This window comes from Puma concolor, chromosome E1 (assembly GCF_028749965.1).
Source record: "Puma concolor isolate L17-30 chromosome E1, mPumCon1.1.hap2, whole genome shotgun sequence".
NCBI lineage: Eukaryota > Metazoa > Chordata > Mammalia > Carnivora > Felidae > Puma > Puma concolor.
The window spans coordinates 16537906-16557852 of record NC_141680.1 but is presented as its reverse complement, the minus strand read 5'-3'; the positions used below and the strand labels follow the sequence as shown (position 1 = coordinate 16557852).

At 51.8% G+C, this 19947-nt stretch overlaps 1 protein-coding gene across 1 annotated transcript in view; it reads left to right on the top strand.

Annotated features, from left to right (window-relative positions):
• Positions 1–19947, top strand: part of NXN (nucleoredoxin) — a 160221-nt gene that overhangs the window by 137580 nt on the left and 2694 nt on the right. Inside the window, exons 6-7 of the mRNA XM_086686384.1 lie at positions 16314–16493; positions 18045–18169. Of these exons, the coding sequence (XP_086542510.1) occupies positions 16314–16493; positions 18045–18169 (305 nt within the window). The remainder of the gene's footprint in view (positions 1–16313; positions 16494–18044; positions 18170–19947) is intronic.

Below are 19947 nucleotides of genomic sequence, written 5' to 3'. Positions count from 1 at the left end.
TTTATTTATTTTGGAGAGAGAGAGAGCATGAGCAGTGGAGGGGCAGAAAGAGAGGGGGAGAGAGGATCCCAAGCAGGCTCTGCACTGTCAGCACAGAGCACGACATGGGGCTTAAACTCATGAACTGTGAGATCATGACCTGGACTGAGAGCAAGAGTCGGATGCTTAACCAACTGAGCCACCTGGGCACCCCACTTATCCTCTCTTTTCTCAGTAAAATTGGGAGGCTTCAGTGTTGGGTACAGAATAGGCATTTAATAAGCATTTAACTGATTAACTTGGGGGGGAAAGGAGGAAATTTCATTTTACAATAAAAAAGGTAACTTTTGCATGTCAAAAAGCTTAAACAAAGGCAACCAACAATATTAATAACATGTATGGCAAATAACCATAGGAAAAGATCTTTCATAGGAAAAGACCTCTCCTTAGACACTAGTAAAAAAAGAGAATTTAGTCAAAATGTATAAGATATGAGGTAGGCAATTCATCTAGTACATTGATATGATATAATCATATCATTTTCATGACATGGAAAATATTCAGCATACTTCCATGATTTACACATGAAAACACTGAATTTGTATCTATCTCATTTGCAAAGAAGTCCCACCACCCCCACCATCTCCACCAAAAGATAACCCCCAGTGTAGAGAAGAGATCAGACTGCTAGTAGAAATGTAAATCAGGACAACCTTTCAGGAGAGCAATTGGCAATATACATCAAAGGCCTTTAATAATCTACTAAACCTTTAATTTAGAAATCCCACTTGTGGAATTTCTGCTTAGGAAATTATCCTATAGTACCCAGCAGAAGCTGAGCTTCTCCTGAGCAAGTGGTGGATTTTTGTTTTTGTTTTTTTCTTTCACCTTTTATACATGTTGAATTTCATTGTGGACACCCGCCCCACCACCCTGCCAGATTTTTTTTTTTTTTTTTTTTTTTTTTTTTTTTTTTGCTTTAGCCTCTGGAAAACCCAGAGCTGAATTTGTAACTACCTTTAGCAACTTTGCAAAGCTCCCCTCTTTTGTTGCATGCCCTTGACCTTGGGTTCGTTTGCTCTTCCTTCCCTGTTTTCACTTCCAGAAGGTATTTTCCTCTGTTTCCTCTGATCCTTTTTGGAAGAAAGGGAGAGTAGATTTAAATGCATAGGAATCTCTTTCTTGAGCTCTCGCTAGCAACCAAGCCTGTGGACTGAACTCAGGTGGGAAGTAAGAAACCAGAAGAGTAGCCCAGTGCTGCCCTTGAGTGGACAGGAGTAGATTTACATTAGGAAATACCTAGAGAGCAGAGTATGACAATGTCTTGAGGAACTACAAAGTGTTGGTCCAGGCGGTGCCATTTTGTTCATAGAAGTCTCCATAGAAGACTGACACTTGTCCCAGAGGGCAGAGCAGGTGCTGGGCCTCACTTGGCTGCTCTGCTCCACCACGGGGCCACTTCACACAGAGGCACCTTTCTTCCCGAGCGTGTGCCATCAATGAGCAGAATCTTTTCTCTCCGAGGTAGGGAGCTGCCCTTTCCTGGATGTGGGGGCCAGCGTGATGTAGGTATTCCTGATGGTCAGTGCTAAGGCTGTAGGGTCACTTGAAGCTAATAATTACCAAAAGATGGTCTATATCATGCATAGGTAGTTTGAGGTGACCGTCTGTGCCCCCTGTCTCTGCTCTGTGAGGTACTTGGCAGAGAACAGAGACCTCATAAGGAAAGATCACAAGCTCTGCAAGATTCAACACAAGTTTTGGACACACTCCTAGGGCTGGAGGGTGCCCTGTAAAATGTTGGGTAGGGCACAAAAAAATTAAATTGATCATTTTCTGTCTGCCTTCAGATAGCAAAGAAGGGAACTCTTGGATTCCCCAGCTGTCAGCCTATAAATATTACATATTTACACCTATAAATAAACCTATAAATAAATATTACAGACCTAAGAGCCGCAGTTGTTAGGCGTGGCTTAGACAGCCAGAAAGTGGCTGACCATGACTGAGGAGGAAGAGAAGGGGGAGTTCTCAGAGACGCACTGGTTTGGTTTCATCTCTTAAGGCCCAGGCGGTGTGGGGATGAGAAGTACACATGTGGTCGCGACTTCCAGAAGCCCTCAGTTGAGGACCACAAAGCTCACCTGGAGAGGCCCTGTGGCCAGGCAAGCAGAGGCCGTCCAGCCACAGTGAAAGAATGTGAGATTCAGGCCGAACCCAGTGCCAGCCAGCCAGCGTCCTCTGCATTGGGCCAGCCCCACTGCTCCCCATCTGCTGGCTCCATGGCATACGGTCCCTGCCATCTGTGCTAGTCTCTCTTCAGGGAGGACCTGCCCGCTCTCCCAGCTCCCACCTCCTGCTTCCTTACTCTCAGGTTTATAGTCTCCCTGGCACAGGGTTTGTGCTGACTGCTTCCTTGACCACTTAGGACTCACTCCTGCAGGCATCCTGGCAGGCATTGCCTGCTGACCTTGATCTGCCTGCCTCCAGCCCTGTCAAGCCAGACATGCGCTAAAGCACAGTGAAGTTAGAGTGTAGAGAGCAGCACAGGATCCTTCTCAAGGTAGCATCTCATGAAGAGCCATGCAATGGACTAATCTGAGTCCAGGTGAGACTCTGGCTTGGAGCTGTTGAACCAGGAGGGCTTCATTGAAGAGGTGGCTCTGGAGGATGGGATTTAGATAGGGAGTGTCTGGGGCAAAGGCCAGAGTGGGATACTGTAGTGTATTGTAGGGCAGAGTGTGCAATAAGGTCAACGGTGCCACATCTTAAAGGGCCTTGAGCACCATGCCGAGGTCCTTGAACTTGTGATCAATGCAATAGTCATACTTAATCTAGACCAGAAAAGAAATCCCAGAGGCAGATTGTCTGCTGATATTTCTGATGGACACATTGAGTGCCCACCGTGACCAGCCTCACACTGGGCTTCAGGCCTACCTATGACGAGAGGGTGGCTGCTCCCTCAGGCTCTGGGACAGGTGGCCCAGGTGGCTTCTGCAGCCCAGTGCCCAGCTCCCTGCCTCTGCCTCCCTCTAGCCTCACAAGGTCACTTAGTGTCTTCTGCTTCATGGCAATATGGGGGTTCCATGTGCATTAGAAGGTCTGGTTTCTGTTAGAGGCACACGTTGTTAGTAAGTTCTTGTGCAGCGTTTCGTAACAATCTTACCAGTCAGCGATACTGTGCTTACAAGTACACATATACCTGAAGAGGTGTCGTGGGTTCAGTTCTAGACCACCATAATAAAGCATAGTCTCAGTAAAGCCAAATTAATTTTTTGGTTTTTCATTGCCTATAAAAGTTACGTTTACACTACATTGTAGTCATTTAAATATTTATTTGTGAGAGAGAGAGCACGAACAGAAGAGGGACAGAGAGAGAGGGGGACAGAGGATCTGAAGCAGGCTCCATGCTGACAGGACAGAGCCTGATACAGGACTCAAACTCACGAACCATGAGATCATGACCTGAGCCAAAGTTGGACACTCAATGGACTGAGACACCCAGGCCTCCCTACAGTGTAGTCTTTTTATTGAGTGTTTATTATGTGCTAAATATGGTTCCATTTTCATATGTATTAAGTCAGTTAATCCTCACCATGTGATCAACACCATGTGATAAAATTTTTAGCCTGTTAAGTGTGCAATAGCATTATGTCTAAAAAATGACATACATACCTTAATCAAAAAATTTGTTGCCAGAAAATGCTAGCCATCATCTGAGCTTTCAACGAGTTGTAATCACTGATCACAGATCACCATAACAAGTGTAATAATGATGAAAAAGCTTAAAATATTGCAAGAATTCCTGAAATGTTGATAGAGAGACATGAAATGAGCAAATGTTGTTGGAAAAATGGTGCCAGTGAGGGTGCCTGGGTGGCTCAGTCGGTTAAGCGTCCAACTTCAGCTTAGGTCGTGATCTCACAGTTTATGAGTTTGAGCCCCACATCAGGTTCTGTGCTGACAGCTCAGAGCCTGGATCCGCTTCGGATTCAGTGTCTCCCTCTCTCTTTGCCCCTCCCCTGTTCATGCTCTGTCTCTCTCTCTCGCAAAAAAATAAATAGTAAACATTAAAAAAAGTTTTTTTTTAATGGCGCACCAATGGCCTTGCTTGAACAGGATTGCCACAAACCTTCAATTTATAAACACACACACACACACACACACACACACACACACACACACACACACACACATTATCTCTGAGGTGCGGTAAAGTGACGTGAAATAAAACGAGGTGTGCCTGTGCAGATGAGTTTTCGTATCAAACTGCCTCTGACTACCCAACCAGAAGGTAGAAAAGCACATGGCCTGTTCTGGGGGTGGGGGGTGGCGGTTGCAGGGAACAGCATTGCACAGGCTGGAACAGAGCAGAGTGATGAGGGTGTGGAGCAGGGGCTGGCCCCAGACTCCCCTGGTGACCACGAGCTGAGCTCCGGTGCCTTCCCCTTCCTCCCTGTTGGTGTCCCACAGCGCAGCCTCTCCTGAGGTCCCTGTTCCTTCCTCTCTGCCATGAAATACCTCTTTTATGTCGGCAGGTGCATCACTTAGAATGTCTGGGCATCTCCCCCATCGCCTTTCTTCTTTCTTGTTAGAAGAAATACCAGCTGGGCTTTCTGAGATTCTGCCTTTGTTCTTCTAGAGTCTTGTTCTTGCCTCTTGCAGTTTTCCTTCTCTTTCTTACCTCCTTGTCTCTCTTTCTCTATTAGCTCCTTGCCATCCACTTCACGGAATGCTCGGGTCTCTCTTAGCTGTAAATGCTGCTGGCTCGGGCTGCTCGGTCTGCCATAATGCCCACCATGGCTTAACTAGCCGACATTGGTTTCTCACAGTGCTGGAGATTCGATTCCAAGTGACAGCTTGATTTCTGGCTTGTAGATGGCCACCCTCTTGCTGGGTCCTCACATGATGGAGAGAAAGCTCTGGTGTCTCTTCTCTTCTTATAAGGACACTAGCCCTATCCAATCAGGGTCGCATCCTTATGACCTCATTTAACCTTTATCACCTCCTCACAGGCCCCATCCCCAGGTTAGGGCTTCAAATATGAATTTGGGGGTAACACATTCAGTCCCAAACAGCTACCATTCCTCTTTTTCTCGAACATCAAAATTCTCAAGAAAAAAAACGTAAAATAAGATGAGTTAAAAAAATTCTCAAGCCATTTCCTTGGCTTCTACCACGTGACCTGTCTCGTGCTACAAGAGCCACCAGCATGGTAAGGTCGTGGCCCCTGCCCTCATGGAGCTCAGAGAATCTGCTTCACCTCTTGTTCTTCTGGCCCCATTACTGAGCTGCCACTGGCCTCTTAGGTCACTGGCACCTCCTGGTCATGTTTTATTTAATAAATAGTAGTCATGTGCATGTCATATGCCAGGTGCTTGTCTGCTGATGAACTAAAAAAACAAATGTCTCTGACCTCATGGAGCTTACATTCTGGCAGAAAGAGATAGGCAGTAAACATAATTTTTAAAAGCAAAGTGGGGTGCCTGGGTGGCTCAGTCAGTGAAGCATCTGACTCTTGATTTTGGCTCAGGTCATGATCTCACAGTTGTGAGATCCAGTCCCGTGTCGGTCTCTGTGCTGGGTGTGGAGCCTGCTTAAGATTCTGTCTCTCCCTCTGCTCCTCTCCCACTGGCGTGCATGCATGCATGCTCTCAAAAAAAAAAATTGTGTGGTGTATTGAGTTATGAGAACTATGGGTTAAAACTAGAGCAAGGTAAAGGAATTGGGAGGACAAGGGTGGGTCACAGTTTCAAATATGGTGGTCAGGATCAACTCCATGGAGAAGGTGATGAGAAAATTAACCTTGTGGTTCTCTGAGAGAGAAAACTATCCCAGGCAGAGGGAACAGCCAGTGCGAAGGCTCTGGGGCAGAAGTATGCCTGACGTGTTTATGGAACAGTGAGGCCGGTGTAGCTGGAACAGAATGAGCAAGGGGAGTTTGGGGGTGCTTAGACTAGAGAGGGTCCCATAAGGACCTTTGTTAATAGGACTTTGGCTTTCACACTGAGTGAAGTGGGCCAGCAAGGGTGGGGGGTGTTGGGCAGAGGAGTCCCATAATCTAATGGTAGGGTCCCTCTGGTGGTTGTGCCGAGAAGCAGGAGAGCCGTTGGGACGTTGTTGTAGTCATCCAGGGACAAAATGGTGGTGCTCCGGGAGGGATAGTAGCAACAGGAGTGGCAAGATGTGGCTGGTTCTGTACAGAGGTTGATGGTAGAGTCTTAGAATTTGCTGACAGACTCGATGTGGAGGGTGAGAGTAAAGGAAGAGTCAAAGACAGCTCCACGGCTTCCTGCCCAAGCAGCTGAGGGAAGGCGTCCCCATCAGCAGAGCTGGGAAAGCCTTGTGTGTTGGATGCGGGGCATGTGGACAGCAGCGATATGGAATTCAGTTGAACAGTAGTTTAATTCTGACCATGTTGAGTTTGACCGAGTGGTGGTGTAGATGCAGCAGTCTGGAATTGGGAGGGAGGTGGGCCTTGAGATATAAATGTGGCATTTTCTTTTTTGTTTTTAATTTTTTTTTGCCTAATGTTTATTTATTTTTGAGAGAGAGAGACAGAGACAGAGTGCAAGCAGGGGAGCAGCAGAGAGAGGGAGACACAGAATCCAAAGCAGGCTCCAGGCTCTGAGCTGTCAGCACAGAGTCTCACACGGGGCTCAAACTCATGAACCGTGAAATCATGACCTGAGTTGAAGTCAGACAATTAACCTACTGAGCTACCCAGATGCCCCTAAATGTGGCCTTTTCCACTTGATCTGTGGTTACATTGCAAGCCTAAAATCGGATGAGGCCACATGGGAGTGAGTCCGGTTATTTGCAGTCTATTGACCTCCCCATTCTCCTCTTGCTTCATTTGCTTTTGTTTTCACACACTTTGGGCTACCCCTAAAATCCTTTCTTCTCTCCTTTCACATCACCCCCACTCCTGGCTGTTTCCTGCCCCGCTGTCTCTTGGATTTCTCCTCCGCCATGTCCTCTGAGGGGTCCTGTCTAGGGCTCTTCTCCCTGTGTTCCCAGGGTTCCTTTATCCCTAGCACACCTCCTTTCCTCTGCTCCACCTCGTCCTCCTCTGCCCCAGTGTGCTGTATGCGTCAACATGGCAGAGCAGCTCCAAGTGAACCTTCCAGAAGATCTACTCTCATAGTACTGTTCATCCCCCACCAAGAAGCCCTCATGGCTGTGGTTCGCCACAGTCTGGTCTCAACCACCTTTCCAGCCCTACTTCTTCCTGCTCCCCTGTCCACACTGTCCTCCCCCCATCCCTGCCATCTCTCATGGCCTCCCTCCCCAGCCCTCCTTCACCATTCTGCACATCCTCCCCATCCTCCCAGCTCAAATGCTGCCTCCCCAGTGCCTTCCCTCATGGAGCAAACCTCCCTCTTCCGAACTCCTGTGCTTGTGTGATCTCTTGTCATGCGTCACGTTCCCATGTGTAGTTCCACAGGCGGACTCTCTTCTCGGGGATCAGCTGCTCCTTTAGGACAAGGAGTGGGGACATGTAGGTTCCAAACTTGGAGTTCTTTTCCTTCCTTCCTTCCCTACCTTCCTCCCTCCTCCCTCCTCCTTCCTTTCTTTCCTTTCTGGTTCATTCAGGCTTTTCTTCAGCAATCATTTCTTGGACACCTGCCGTGGCTTTGAGCCAGGTCCTGAGGCAAAGGTGACTGGTACCTGCCCTCCAGCTGGGCTGGAGACATAGGGAACACCATGTTCCTTACAGGGATGCTCTGTCCCCATGCGCCTCAATACACCGGGGATAGTCTCCACCTTTGGAGCCCTTGTGGTTCCCGCCCCTGGTTTGGTATCACTGCTGATGGCCTGTCTCGAGTCTTGGAAGCGGGCAGCTCCTTGCCAGGCTGTACCATCCCCTGGCTGGATTTCGCTTTTGTTTGCATCTGAGGATATTTAAATGCCACCGGTCTAGCTCTGCTACCTTTGAACTTGAAGGAATTGTCTATTCTTTTATACTCACCGTAGCATCACAGAACTCTGAAAATTATTTTTGATTGAACTCTATTTCTGAGTCTTGTGTGACTCTGTGGTTACAACTTCCAGTCATTCAACGGGTGTATTTATATGTATGTCTGTATTTTCTGAGCTGTTTTTACTTACGACACTTCTTTAAAAACCAAACAAAAAAAAATTTTACTTTTAAGTAATCTCTCCATCCAACATGGGGCTGAAACTCACAACCCTGAGGTCAAGAGTTGCATACTCCACTGATTGAGGCAATCAGGCGCCCCTACTCACAACACTTCTGATACCATATATGTGTGAGTGGTTCCCTCTCCCCAACACCAACCTCCTGGGTTCTCTGGGTGTCCTGCAAGTCGACTGAATTCTGACACCGTTGACCTGGAGTTAGTGGCAGATCCCACGGGTCAAGGGCTCAGTCCCACCAGAATCCCCATACTTCAGACATTAATATCATAAGTGCAGGTGTCCTATACTTCTGACCAATTGCCATAAATCAGGGTTTCCCATGACCCCCTCCTTGGGTTTAGTCCTTTGCTAGAATGTCCTACAGAACTCAGGAAAACAGTTGATTTACTATCAACAGTCTATTGTAACGGATGCAGCTCTGAAAGAGTCGGATGGAACTGATGCATAGGTATATGGGAAGGGGCAGGGGCACAGAGCCCCCATGTCCTCAAGGCACACCACCTTCCCAGCACCCCCATGGATTCAGCCCTCCCCCCCCCCCCAGAGCTCTCTGACCCCACCAATTAGTGGTCTTTATGGAGATTTCATTACACAGATACAATCAATTAAATCATCGACCATTGGTGTGGTTTTTTTTTTATGTTTATTTATTTTGAGAGAGCACACATGCATGCATGAGTTGGGGAGGGGCAGAGAAAGAGGGAGAGAGAGAATCCCAAGCAGGCTCCGCACTGTCAGTGAAGAGCCCGATATGGGACTCAAACTCATGAACTGTGAGATCATGACCTGAGCTCAAACCAAGAGTCCCGGACGCTTAACTGACTGAGCCATCCAGGCACCCCCTTGACCATTGTTGATTAGCTCAACCTCCCACCTTCTCCCTTCCCCAGAGGTCAGGGGGTTCATCTGGAAGTTGCAACCTTCCCATCAGGCCTTTCTGGCAACCAGCCCCCAACTTCTGAAGTTATTTAAGGACTCCCCCACCATTGGTCGACTCCTTACACACAACACACTTGTCACTCCCAGATTTCAAGGGCCTCAGAAGCTCCTGTCGCAGGCTCTGAGACCAAATGTTGTAAGACCAAATATCGCGACAAAGAATGTCCCTCTCACCCCTGAGGAAATTACAAGGGTTTTAGGAGCTTGGTGTCAGGAACTGGGGATGAAGGCCACATACGTATTTCTTATATTACAGTATCATCGTGTGCACACACTCCAGACATACACAGGGGCAGTAGAGAGGTCCTGCTGTTTTGAGTATCCAGTCTTCAGTGAATCCTGCAAGGCTGTGTGTGGGAGAGTTCATGCTCCCCGCCTGACTCTCTGTGTGCCCTGGGCTGGGTGTCTCCCCCGGAAGCATTCTGAAGGTGCTTTCACAGAGCAGTGCCAGGTACATTGCCCTGCCCACCCCCAAGGTGAGCCACCTCCACCTGGCCTGGTCTGTGCCTTACAGCGAGCGAGTAACTTGATCTTGACGGTCACTTTGTTATTGAGGCACGTGAGGACAGAGCTCCCTGTGTTATCCTGACAGACTCGGATGAAAGTGGGTAATGCGGAAAGAACCCGGGGTCCTCTGGGCATCCTGCAAGCTGGACTTACAGCATCTGTGGATTGCGAGCCCCACCCAGTAGTACACTGAAGGAGGCCTTGTTGAGGTGCCCGCCCGTCCAGGCGGCCATGCGAGAGTCTGGATCTTGAGGTCGTCGCAGAGCCTGCCGCAGGCCTTGATGAGCCTGGCCAGGCCGAAAGTCACGCCGCTGCGGGTGGCTGGTCACTGGCTCCCTCTAGGCTCTGGACTGAGCCCAGGCTGTGTTAACCAGAGGGCTTCACCAGGCCACCCGGGCTCACCGAGGCCCTGGCACTTGGCCTCATCTGTTTCCTTCGTCTCAGGGGAGTAGCCAGGTTACGCCGAGCCCTAGGCCTCCCTACCCCAACTGCTTTATGCAGACTGGGGAATTTGGAGCCCTATAAGTGGTTTTAAATGCCTTTCTAAGGAAAGGGTTTAGACATACTTGGCAAAAGGCAAATCCCATTAGCAATTGTCTAATCCGGGCTGTCAGGGAACACCGTGTTCTTTGCAGGGAGGCTTAGCGCCCCTTCTCTCCTGGGTTGGGGGGCCCTAGTGTTATGTTCTTCCTCTCCTCCCCTGGCCCCAACCTCTGGGGAGGGCAGACAGCCTAAGGTCTGTGTAGGGCCCTGAGTGGACAGACGGACAGATGTAGGCCCTGCCTCTGGGAAAACAGCCCCCGAGGTGGATGGTGCCTTCAGTCCAGCTGCTGGGGGGGCAGAGGGGGGAGGGGGCGGCAGCAGCGTGAGGGCTATTTGCTACAGGATATGTGGCTTATGTGGCTTTTCTGTCGCCCTCTTTCCCTGCTCATCTTTCTGCTTCTCTTCCCCTTTCCCTCCTTCCTGTTCCATTTCCTGCCATTCTCTTCTCTCTTTCCCTAACTTTGCCCTCTTCCCCGCCCCTTTCAAAACATGAACTTGAGGCAGAACCTATTTATTGTATAGAAACGGGGGGCTCCTAGGGTGGCTCAGTCGGTTAAGCGTCCAACTTTGGCTCAGGTCATGCACTCACGGTTCGTGGGTTCGAGCCCCGTGTCAGTTCTGTGCTGACAGCTCAGAACCTGAAGCCCGCTTCGGATTCTGTGTCTCCCTCTCTCTCTGCCCCTCCCTGGCTCACATGCTGTCGCTGTGTCTCTCTCTCTCTCTCTCTCTCTCTCTCTCTCTCTCTCTCTCAAAAATAAATAATAATAAAAATATTTTTTAAAATTGTTATTATGTAGAAACAAAGCATTTGGAGATTGTGTTTTTCAATCATTAGAGTGTGAGGGGCCAATGCTGGTGTTTTTAATAGATCTCAGGAATGAAAGGGCTGGCCCTGCGGGCCTGGGGAGGTCAGGCCACGCATTGCCATGGGACCTCCTGAGCAGCTCCATTCTGTTTGTCTTGTTTAATGTGGAGAACATACAAAAAGAAAAAGCAGACAGGAAAAAAAAAAAATAGTAACAAGCACCCAGTGTGGCCACCACCTAGAACTGAGATTTTTGCTTCAGGTATTTAAAATGGAGATAAATGGGAGCATTAATACAGACCAAGGGGAGACTCCCCCTCACTCCTGTGCAGCGCCGTTCTCTTTCCTTTTCCCCTGGGGGAAATGCTACCATGCACTTCGTGTGTATCTTCATAATTGGTTTTCATATCCTTACAGCATATGTATGAATCCATGAATAATATATGGTCATGCTGGGTGTGTTTTTTAGAAGCATGTTTAAGTGCTGACATGCTGTAATATCGTTCTGTAACTTGCTTGTCTCACTAAACATTATGCTTTCAAGATTTGTCCTTGTTGATATTTATATCTGATTCACTTCTCTTCGGTGCTGAAAAGGGTTTCACTGTACACCTGGACCACGGTTTACGTAGCTGTTACCCTGTTTGATGGACGCTTGCTTGCGTCTGGTTTCTGTGTATTGTAGGAGTGCTGCCACAAACGTCTCTGTGCCTCTGACACAGACACGTGCCCAAGTGGCTTTTGGGCTTGCTGGCCAAGTGCAAAGCTAGACCCGTCCTCGCACCCTCCCGTGGGATTCTAAGTTTTTTTTTTCTTTAATGTTTATTTATTTTGGAGAGAGACAGAGAGAATGAGGAGAAGGCAGAGAGAGAGAGAGAGAGAGAGAGAGGATCCCAAGGAGGCTCCACACCATCAGTGCAGAGCCCAAGATGGGGCTCGAACCCACAAACTCTGAGATCATGACCTGAGCCAAAACCAAGGGTTGGCCGTTTGACCAACTAAGCCGCCCAGGTGCCCTGGGATTCTCTGAGTTTTACCACCCAGACCAGCTGCCTTCTCCCTTCCATAGCTCTCCAGGCAAGGGCGGGCTTGGGGGAGCCAGCAGGGAGTGCAGAGGGAGCTGTTGAAGGGAACCCGTAATTGATAAGGCCAAGGCGTTAGCCTGAGTTTGTTGCCCTGCCCGACTGCCCTCCGGATTTTCTTTGGTTTGTATTTTAAGCTAATACACATTTATCATAACACCATCTAAGAAAACTCGAGTCTATATTGCTCTCACCCGCATTCCTGCCTTACTACACAATTGTTTTTACTGTTCCGACTCCCTTTTGGTCTCTGTCCACACGCACACATACTTATATGTAGCTGTAATCATACACACGGGACTGGGGATTCTCTACTTTCTATTTAATGACATGTTACAGTTTCCATCCTGCTGTAGTCCCCATGATGAGCACTGTCGTGATCACCTATTTTGCCCTGCCCTGTACCCTCACCTGTTCCTCCTGCCTAAGGCTCTGCTTTTCCTTCCATTTCTCTTCCAGCTCCCAGCAATCTTTGCATGATGACTGCCAGCCCCCTCGGGTCATGTTGCCATCTAGAAGCAGAGACAGAAGGTCATTGGGGTTACAGCCCTGCCTAGCTTCTGTCCCACTGCCCCGGGCCCCCTCTGCCGCCTCCTTCAAAACCCCCTTTTTGCTCAGCAGAAAAGCAGCCAAACTAAATGTGGGACAGGCTCAGTACACATGTCTTTGAGATTGTTTTAAATACTCACGGAAAGGCTCCTCCCAGGAGGAAACCGTTTGGAGCAGGCCTTCGGGCCTTGGTCTTTGTTCTGTAGGTTTTGAGAGAGACTGTGCAGGGGGTTCTGGGGCACTGTTCGTGGTCCAGCCCAGTTCCCCAGGGTAGGGGGCTTGAGGCAGAAGCTCTCTCTAGGAGCGCTGGTGTGTGTTTCTCACCCAAAGGTTACGCTTGGCCTGGTGCAAGTAAACGAACACCAACCCCACGTGTGGTAGACGTCACACGGTTCCTACGATGCTCGCTGCAGCGTGGACAATTGTCTCTGTTTTCTGTTTCTTTAGTTAGCCTCCTCCGGCCAGCACAGGGTTTCTGTGTATCTCACGACAGCAAGGCACCAGTCTTTTCTGTACCTGTGCCTTCTCATGAGCCACATAATCAACCTAGGATGACCACAAATAACAATAACGAGGGGCGCCTGGGTGGCTCAGTCAGTTAAGCGTCCGACTCTTGACTTCGGCTCGGGTCACGATCTCACGGTACATGAGTTGCAGCCCCACATTGGGCTCTGTGCTGGCAGTGCGGAGCCTGCTTGGGATTCTCTCCCTCTTTCTGTCTCTGTCTCTCCCCCTCTTGCTCCCTATGTCTCTCTCTCAAAATAAATTAAAAACTAAACTTAAAAAATTACTTTAAAAATAATGAACTCATTTATAAGAGGGGCTAATACTTCTGGAGTACTCATTGTAAAACGCTTTCAGCATTTTATACTTGTCATCTTGTTTGTTGCTCCCGACACCCACTGAGATAGGAGCCTGTCTCTACCCCCTGTGGCGGCCATGGAAATGAGGCTCCACGAAGTGAAGTGGGTGGCCTGGATCTGCCTTGGAATTCTCACCGTACTTTCCCCCAGCCACTCCAGCGCCCCCAGCTGGGGAACCAGAAGCTCAGGCAGAGATGACACGTGCTCCCTTGGCATTCCCTTCGGAGAAGCCCCTCACTGGTGCCGCCAAAGTTATTTTGCACAAAGGCATCGATTAGAAATGTTCCATTCCCTTTCAGTTTCCCGTTAGGGGCTTTGCCCTATTTTCTCCTTCTAAGTCTCTGCTTCTGGGAACCCGCTTCAGGGGAGCCGGGAATGTATGCTGTGGGGGAGGAAAGGGAAGAGATGATTTGCAGTCTCAGCCTCCTTCCCTGTGGCCTTGAGGAGGAAGAGGAGGGCGGCTGCTGGTGCAGAAAACTGGATGCCGGGGGGCCTTCCCTTGCCTACCCGCGAGAGCCCCTGCTGGCAGTGGCCAGGTAGAAAAAGCAGCAGCTTTTGCAACAGGCAGACTGGCGGTCCTGTCCCAGTTTGGCCACTTGTGGCCGGATGACCTTAGGTAGGTAACTTGGCCGTCCGTGAAAAGAGGATTAATCGTGCCTCCCGCAGCTGTCTATTATGGGGAGGAAGTGGAGTAGCATGGGCCATGCTAGTGCTGAGCAGATGTGCTAAGACAGCTCTCCCATTCTTCCTGCGGGTCACCCCTGGAGGGGAGCACACACACTTAAGGCTCTAGGGCCGGGCATGATGGCAGAGGGGCCTGGCCCAGTGCATGTGCCAGAAAGGGGCTTCTCTGGGTTTGCAGTCTGACTGTGGGCATTTTACCAAGCTGCTTTCTGTTGATGTACGACAGTCACACACACCTGGTTACCTTAGGCTCTTAGACGTGGGCTTTGGTGTCAAAGCACAAATACGAGTGGGGACTTTGCTTTTGTGTAGCTGCAGGCAAGGGGTGGGGAGAGCCAAGGCCCAGGGGTGCTGTTCCTTGGTGGAATCAGCTGAGGACCCCTGAGCAGCCAGACAGGGGCTCCATGTCCTTGCCCTGCTGGTCCCCACCAGTGAGGACTTCAGAAAGGCTACAGCCGTGGTAACACAGAAGGCCCCTTAGAGTAGTCCCTTGGAGAAACTGAGGCATCAAACCAGGAACTGGGTTTCTTTGCCTTCAGATTTTACTTTTCTTCCCTTCTCTGTCCTCTGTGGCTGTCCGTCTTCCACAGACCAACTCAGCATCCTACGTCTGGGCTACAAACAGGCTGGCTGCTGTGTCTAATATTAGCAGTGGGCAGGCCCTGGTTTAACCCAACACTCCTAAATTGCCCAATGTCAGAACCACACACCAACTCTGATTAAAGAACTTAGCCAAAGCATATTTGAGATGGGGCGTGGCGATGGGAGGCCCCCATCCCCATCGTGGCCCCCAGCTCCTTTAGGCTGCTGACTCAGGCCCAGCCCCATCCTCGGGGCTGGGGAACCCAGGCCCCTGGAGGCTAACATGCAGGTGTGAGGATGAGGCTGGAAACGCCCATAGGCTTTGTGTGACTCCCAACTCAGGAGGCCTGGACAGCTGATAGTGTCCTGAATGCCCCCAGGAGCCCTGGCTGCATGCATTTGTGTGTGGTGCGGTGGGAACGGCAGTTCTCCGGAGCCCATTTCTCTCTGGACTTGTTCTCCAGCATGCCAAGCTACTTCTAATAGGTGTGAACATAATGGACTCACTTAAGTCCTTTTGAAGACAGGCCCACCACTGCATGCCTGCTGCGCCAGCAGCCGCGCCGGGTAACAAAACACTAGGACCACATTCCGGGTCCCTCGCTGTCCCCACCCTCCCCCACAGAGAAGCAAAATGTCAGTGGAGCAAATTACTCACTGAATGCTTTGGAATCTATAAATATTAAATTGCTACAGCTTTCGCTGGCCCATAGAAAATTAAAAAGCTCTGGTCAGCTCCAGAGGAGAGGTGGCTGGTTAGGAGGGGGTGAGGGGAGCGGCTGCCAGTAGTGGAGAGACAAGTGTCTCCAAAAGGGCTATGGGCTGCGGTTGGTAGGGGGTACCCTGGCTGGAGGAGAGGCAGCAGGGAATAGGGTACGCAGAGCAAGGAGGTGGAAATCCCAAATGCGAGTGTAACCCAGGATGGGTTTTTTTCCTGGTTTTTCACTTGAGGCTTTATGGGCAGGGGGGTGGGGCGTGCTGTTTGCGGAGGAGAGTTCTGTGTTGCATTTCTTACTCCAGCCCAGGACTCTAAAGTGGGGGTGGCAGCATTGCCATCAGCATGTTCCCTCTAGGGACTGTCCCCCTCAGAACCTCCCCGGGCAGCAGGGCTGGAGATGGAGGTGGGGCCCCTGGCTCACTAGCAGCCGGCTGTCCCCTGTTCTGCTGTGGCCCCTGCCCCAGGCTCCTCCCCTCCTCCAGCCTCTGTGCTCACACTGGTGGGACTGCCAGCCTGTGTGTGGACTCCCCTTGCCTGGGTTGATTTGTGCTGGCCTATGTGGGCAGCAAGTACGCTGTGTGGGGGTGTGTTTTCACACCCTGCAGGTGGCAGGGGCGTCTCCTGCTTCTCTGGGATCTCTTTAGGATTTATTGAGTGCTTCTAAGTGCCAAGACCCTGTGCTGAGTTCCTTAAGTGCACGACCTCGCTGATCTTTACAAAGATGGGAAGGAGGGTGCCGCGGTCCATTTACCACATTGCAGTGGAGAACACTGAAGCCAGGGGGTGAAGTGAGTTGCCCGGTTTCTTGGACAAGTTGCGGGCAGACCCGAGGGAGTCCCATGGCTGAGCCTGGATTCTGTCCCAGCACTTCTGGACTCTCAAGTGAGCTCTCTCCCTCACAGGCATCCCCACCCTCATTGTGCTGGACCCACAGGGGGAAGTGATCACGCGGCAGGGGCGCGTGGAGGTGCTGAACGATGAGGACTGCAGGGAGTTCCCGTGGCACCCCAAACCCGTGCTGGAGCTCTCCGACTCCAATGCCGTGCAGCTCAACGAGGGCCCCTGCCTCGTCCTTTTTGTAGGTATGAAGCCCCAGCAGGAGCCCCAGGGTGGGCTGGACAAGACAGACCTCACGTGGGGGGTGTCCATCCTGCAGCTTCTTTCCATCCTGAACAATGCCAACAATGCCGAGCCTGGGCCTTTGTCTCTCCCGGCAGCCTTGCTTTTGACCCCAATGATTTATTCATGGCTCTGCCCCTGCAGGAGGGGCTTTGAGAGCTGCCGCTGTGCTTTCCTTCCTCCACTGCCAGCTGGGAAGAATAGGTCAGGCTGGAGCCCGGCCCCCCTCCAACAGACCCATTGTTGGGAGGAGGCAGGGCTGCGTGCACAGCAGCTGCAGGGGCTGGGCCCCCTTGGGCCGAGGCCCCCCACCCCAGCCTCAGGGCCTTGTCTCTGCGTGCCCCCCTCGGTGTCTTCTCTGTTCAGTGGGTGACTGCTCTGGGGGCCAGGGGGACACCAGAACATCCACTCCAGGCTCCCTGCAGCCCTGTGGGATGACCCTGGTTCCTTTTGCAAACAGAGCAACTGCTGGCCAAGGGCCACCTCACCCTCTGCCTTGGGCTGTGTTGCTCAGCTCCAACTCCCCAAATAATCTGGGGTATGAGGGTCATGGCTGAGATGCCATTGGGGGGGCATATCCTACCCTGTGCTCTGGAAGTCTGGTATGGGAGCCAATCAGCAGACTCAAGGGGATTCTTAAACAAACTGACTTGCAAGCTGGCCCCTGTGCTTGAAGAACAGAGGCCTCCTGGGGAATCACTGTCCTTGGGGCTTTGCCGCCTACTGCCTGCCCCCACACCCACATCCTGGGGCCTCTGGGACACAGTTCTGAATTTAGGGACAGTTGCAGCTCACTGGCCATCTGAGAAGATATGAGAAGGTCCCAGAGAGATAAAGTGAGTTCCCAGCGTCACAGAGCTGATGAGATGTAGATCTAGAATAAGTCCCGCGGAGTCTTCAGGCTGAGGGCCCCTTGGGCAATGTGGCATTTCTAGGTGCAAATCCTGCTACCTGTCTCTCCTTCCCACTTTGCCCCTAGGGGTGTTGTTCTTGCTCTTGCTCTGGGCTACAGGCTCCATCAGGAGTGAGCCCCAGGGCCCCTGTGTGTGGCTGCTCCCAAGCTGCTCTTTCCCTGGAGGCAAGAGGTGACTAAAGGGGGCTCCGGACACCTGGGCAGGCCCCCTCCCACACAGGCAGTCCATCCTCTCCCAGAAGAGTCCGGCTAGCCCTGAAGCTGGTATTCCAGGGCCTCAGGGGCACCCCACTGCCACCATCAGTCCTGCCATTTTTGATAGGAGGTCAGATCTGAGGTCATGCTGTGATTCTGTGAGAGAAGAGCTACAAGGACCTCAGATCCTGGCTCAGGGGAAGTTCAGCGCGCAGTGGTGCGAATGCGCTGCAAACACACCCTCGTGCACCCAGGAGGGGAGGCCTGTGTCCCAGGGGACGTTTTGTTTCCATTCAGGGGCTTCCCCGGATGGGCATTTCGGGCCCAGGACCCAGCTCCCTCAGGGGACACCACTCCATCTGTTCCACAAACTAGTGCTTCTCGTGTCTCTCTTTCCCCATTACAGATTCTGAGGATGATGGGGAGTCCGAGGCAGCCAAGCAACTGATCCAGCCAATAGCCGAGAAGATCATTGCCAAGTATAAAGCCAAAGAGGAGGAGGCGCCACTTCTGTTCTTTGTCGCCGGGGAGGTGAGTGCACTGGGGCCTGGGCCGCGGGCTGCTCGGCTGGCCAACTCTTAGAACATGAGCGATGTGGCCCTAGGGGATGTTCGAAGGGGCCCCGGGATCTGGGGTGAGGAGCCCACAGACAACCGTGGCATGAAAAGGTGTCATCCAGCATGGTCCCTGCTGCACCTTCCTCCCTTTCGTTGTTGCTCGGCAGCCTCAGAGCAGCAGGAGGCCCTCCCGGGACAGCGCTGCCTCTGGCAGTCTACTACCCAGGCCGCTAGCACGAGTGGCAGCCACAAAGATTGTGATCAGTCCCTCCGCCCTGACCTGCAAAGTGGGCTCTCCCCCATTGCAGGCATCCTGACTGGGGGCCTCGACTCGGATCTGCAGTTCCCCAGCCAGCCCAGGGAGGGTGCTCAGGTGGGAAACTGCTGCTGTCCCAGGTTCTTTTCGCCCAAGACCTGTCCCTTGAAGGCCTCCAGCTGGGATGGGCTGAGCGGAGGACTTTACACAGGGTGAGAAGGCCTCAGCCGGGTGCCTGTCCCACCCTGGTGCTTGAGCCTCCATCCTGCAGATGGGGGAAATCCCTGCAAGATGGCCGTAGTCCCCGCCCCCAGGAAGCCAGTCCACGCATGCTCCGCCACCTCCTCCCTCCCCTCTCCCCACCCAACCCCAGGCGCCGGCCGGAAGCTATTGACAGACACACTTTTTGAAGCCCCCTGCCCTCCTGCCACCCATCTGCATCCCCAGTTGGTCAGAGCCCAGCGCTTGTTTCATGCTGTGTTGTCTGGATCCCAGGAGAGGCAATGAGGCCAGACCCCCAACCACCACCCATTCATCACCTCCTCAACAGCCACCCCTCCTAAGCCCCACCGGGTCCCTCACAGGCAGCTCAAGTCACCCCGCTCTGCCGTGGGGCGGAGGGAACAAAACAGGTTCACAGGGTCCTGCCTTGGGGCTACACGAGCCCGCTCTACACAAAGCACAAATGGAAGCTGCTCTGAATTTATTGAACTCTAACCCCTTTCAGATGGCTGAGACAGAAAAGATGGGTGCAAGACAGCAGGGGCCGAGCCAGGGGCAGGGCTGGGGCTGGGGAGCTCCAGTAACTGCTTTAGAAATGTGGCTGAAAAGGCGCATTTGCGGGTTTTCTGTGTAGCAGGCACCAAGACAAGCACCACCAGCACCATCCCACTTGCTCCTCACCTCTCTGACTGGGGATGTGAGATTACCATCTCACAGATGAGTGAGGCTTCGAGAGCACAGACCGCTCACGCCTCGTCCCTGTGTGAGCTGCTCTTAGACCCATTTTGCAGGGGACAAGACCTGGGCTCACAAAAATGACTTCTCAAAGTCGCACATTAAGTAGGTGGCACAGAGGACTGAACGTGAGGTCAGTGTGACTCCAGAGGCAGTGATGTCCCTCCTGCTGCCCACGTGGTCTGGCAGGTGGCCAGGCCCAGGCCTGGAGGGAAGCGTCTAGGACAGAGGAGGGTCTGACAGGGTCATCCACTGCTCCATCTTGCCACCTGGCCACCTCGTCCTTCCTGTGCCTTTCACCTGGGATCCTGACCTTGGCAGCTGTCTTAGTCCATTTCTCGGACTCAGAACTGGACTGAGAAGCAAGGCTGTGTGGAAGGGGATGGTCCTGGGGTGTGGGAACATCAAGCACTGACCAAGCACCTCTGAGCCAGGACTCCAGCCCTCTCCCGCTCCTCCTGGGGCTAAGGGTGTTTATCTTGATCCCCTCCACTCTGCCAGGTGGAGGTCATCCCTTCTGAAGCCTTAGTAGACATTGA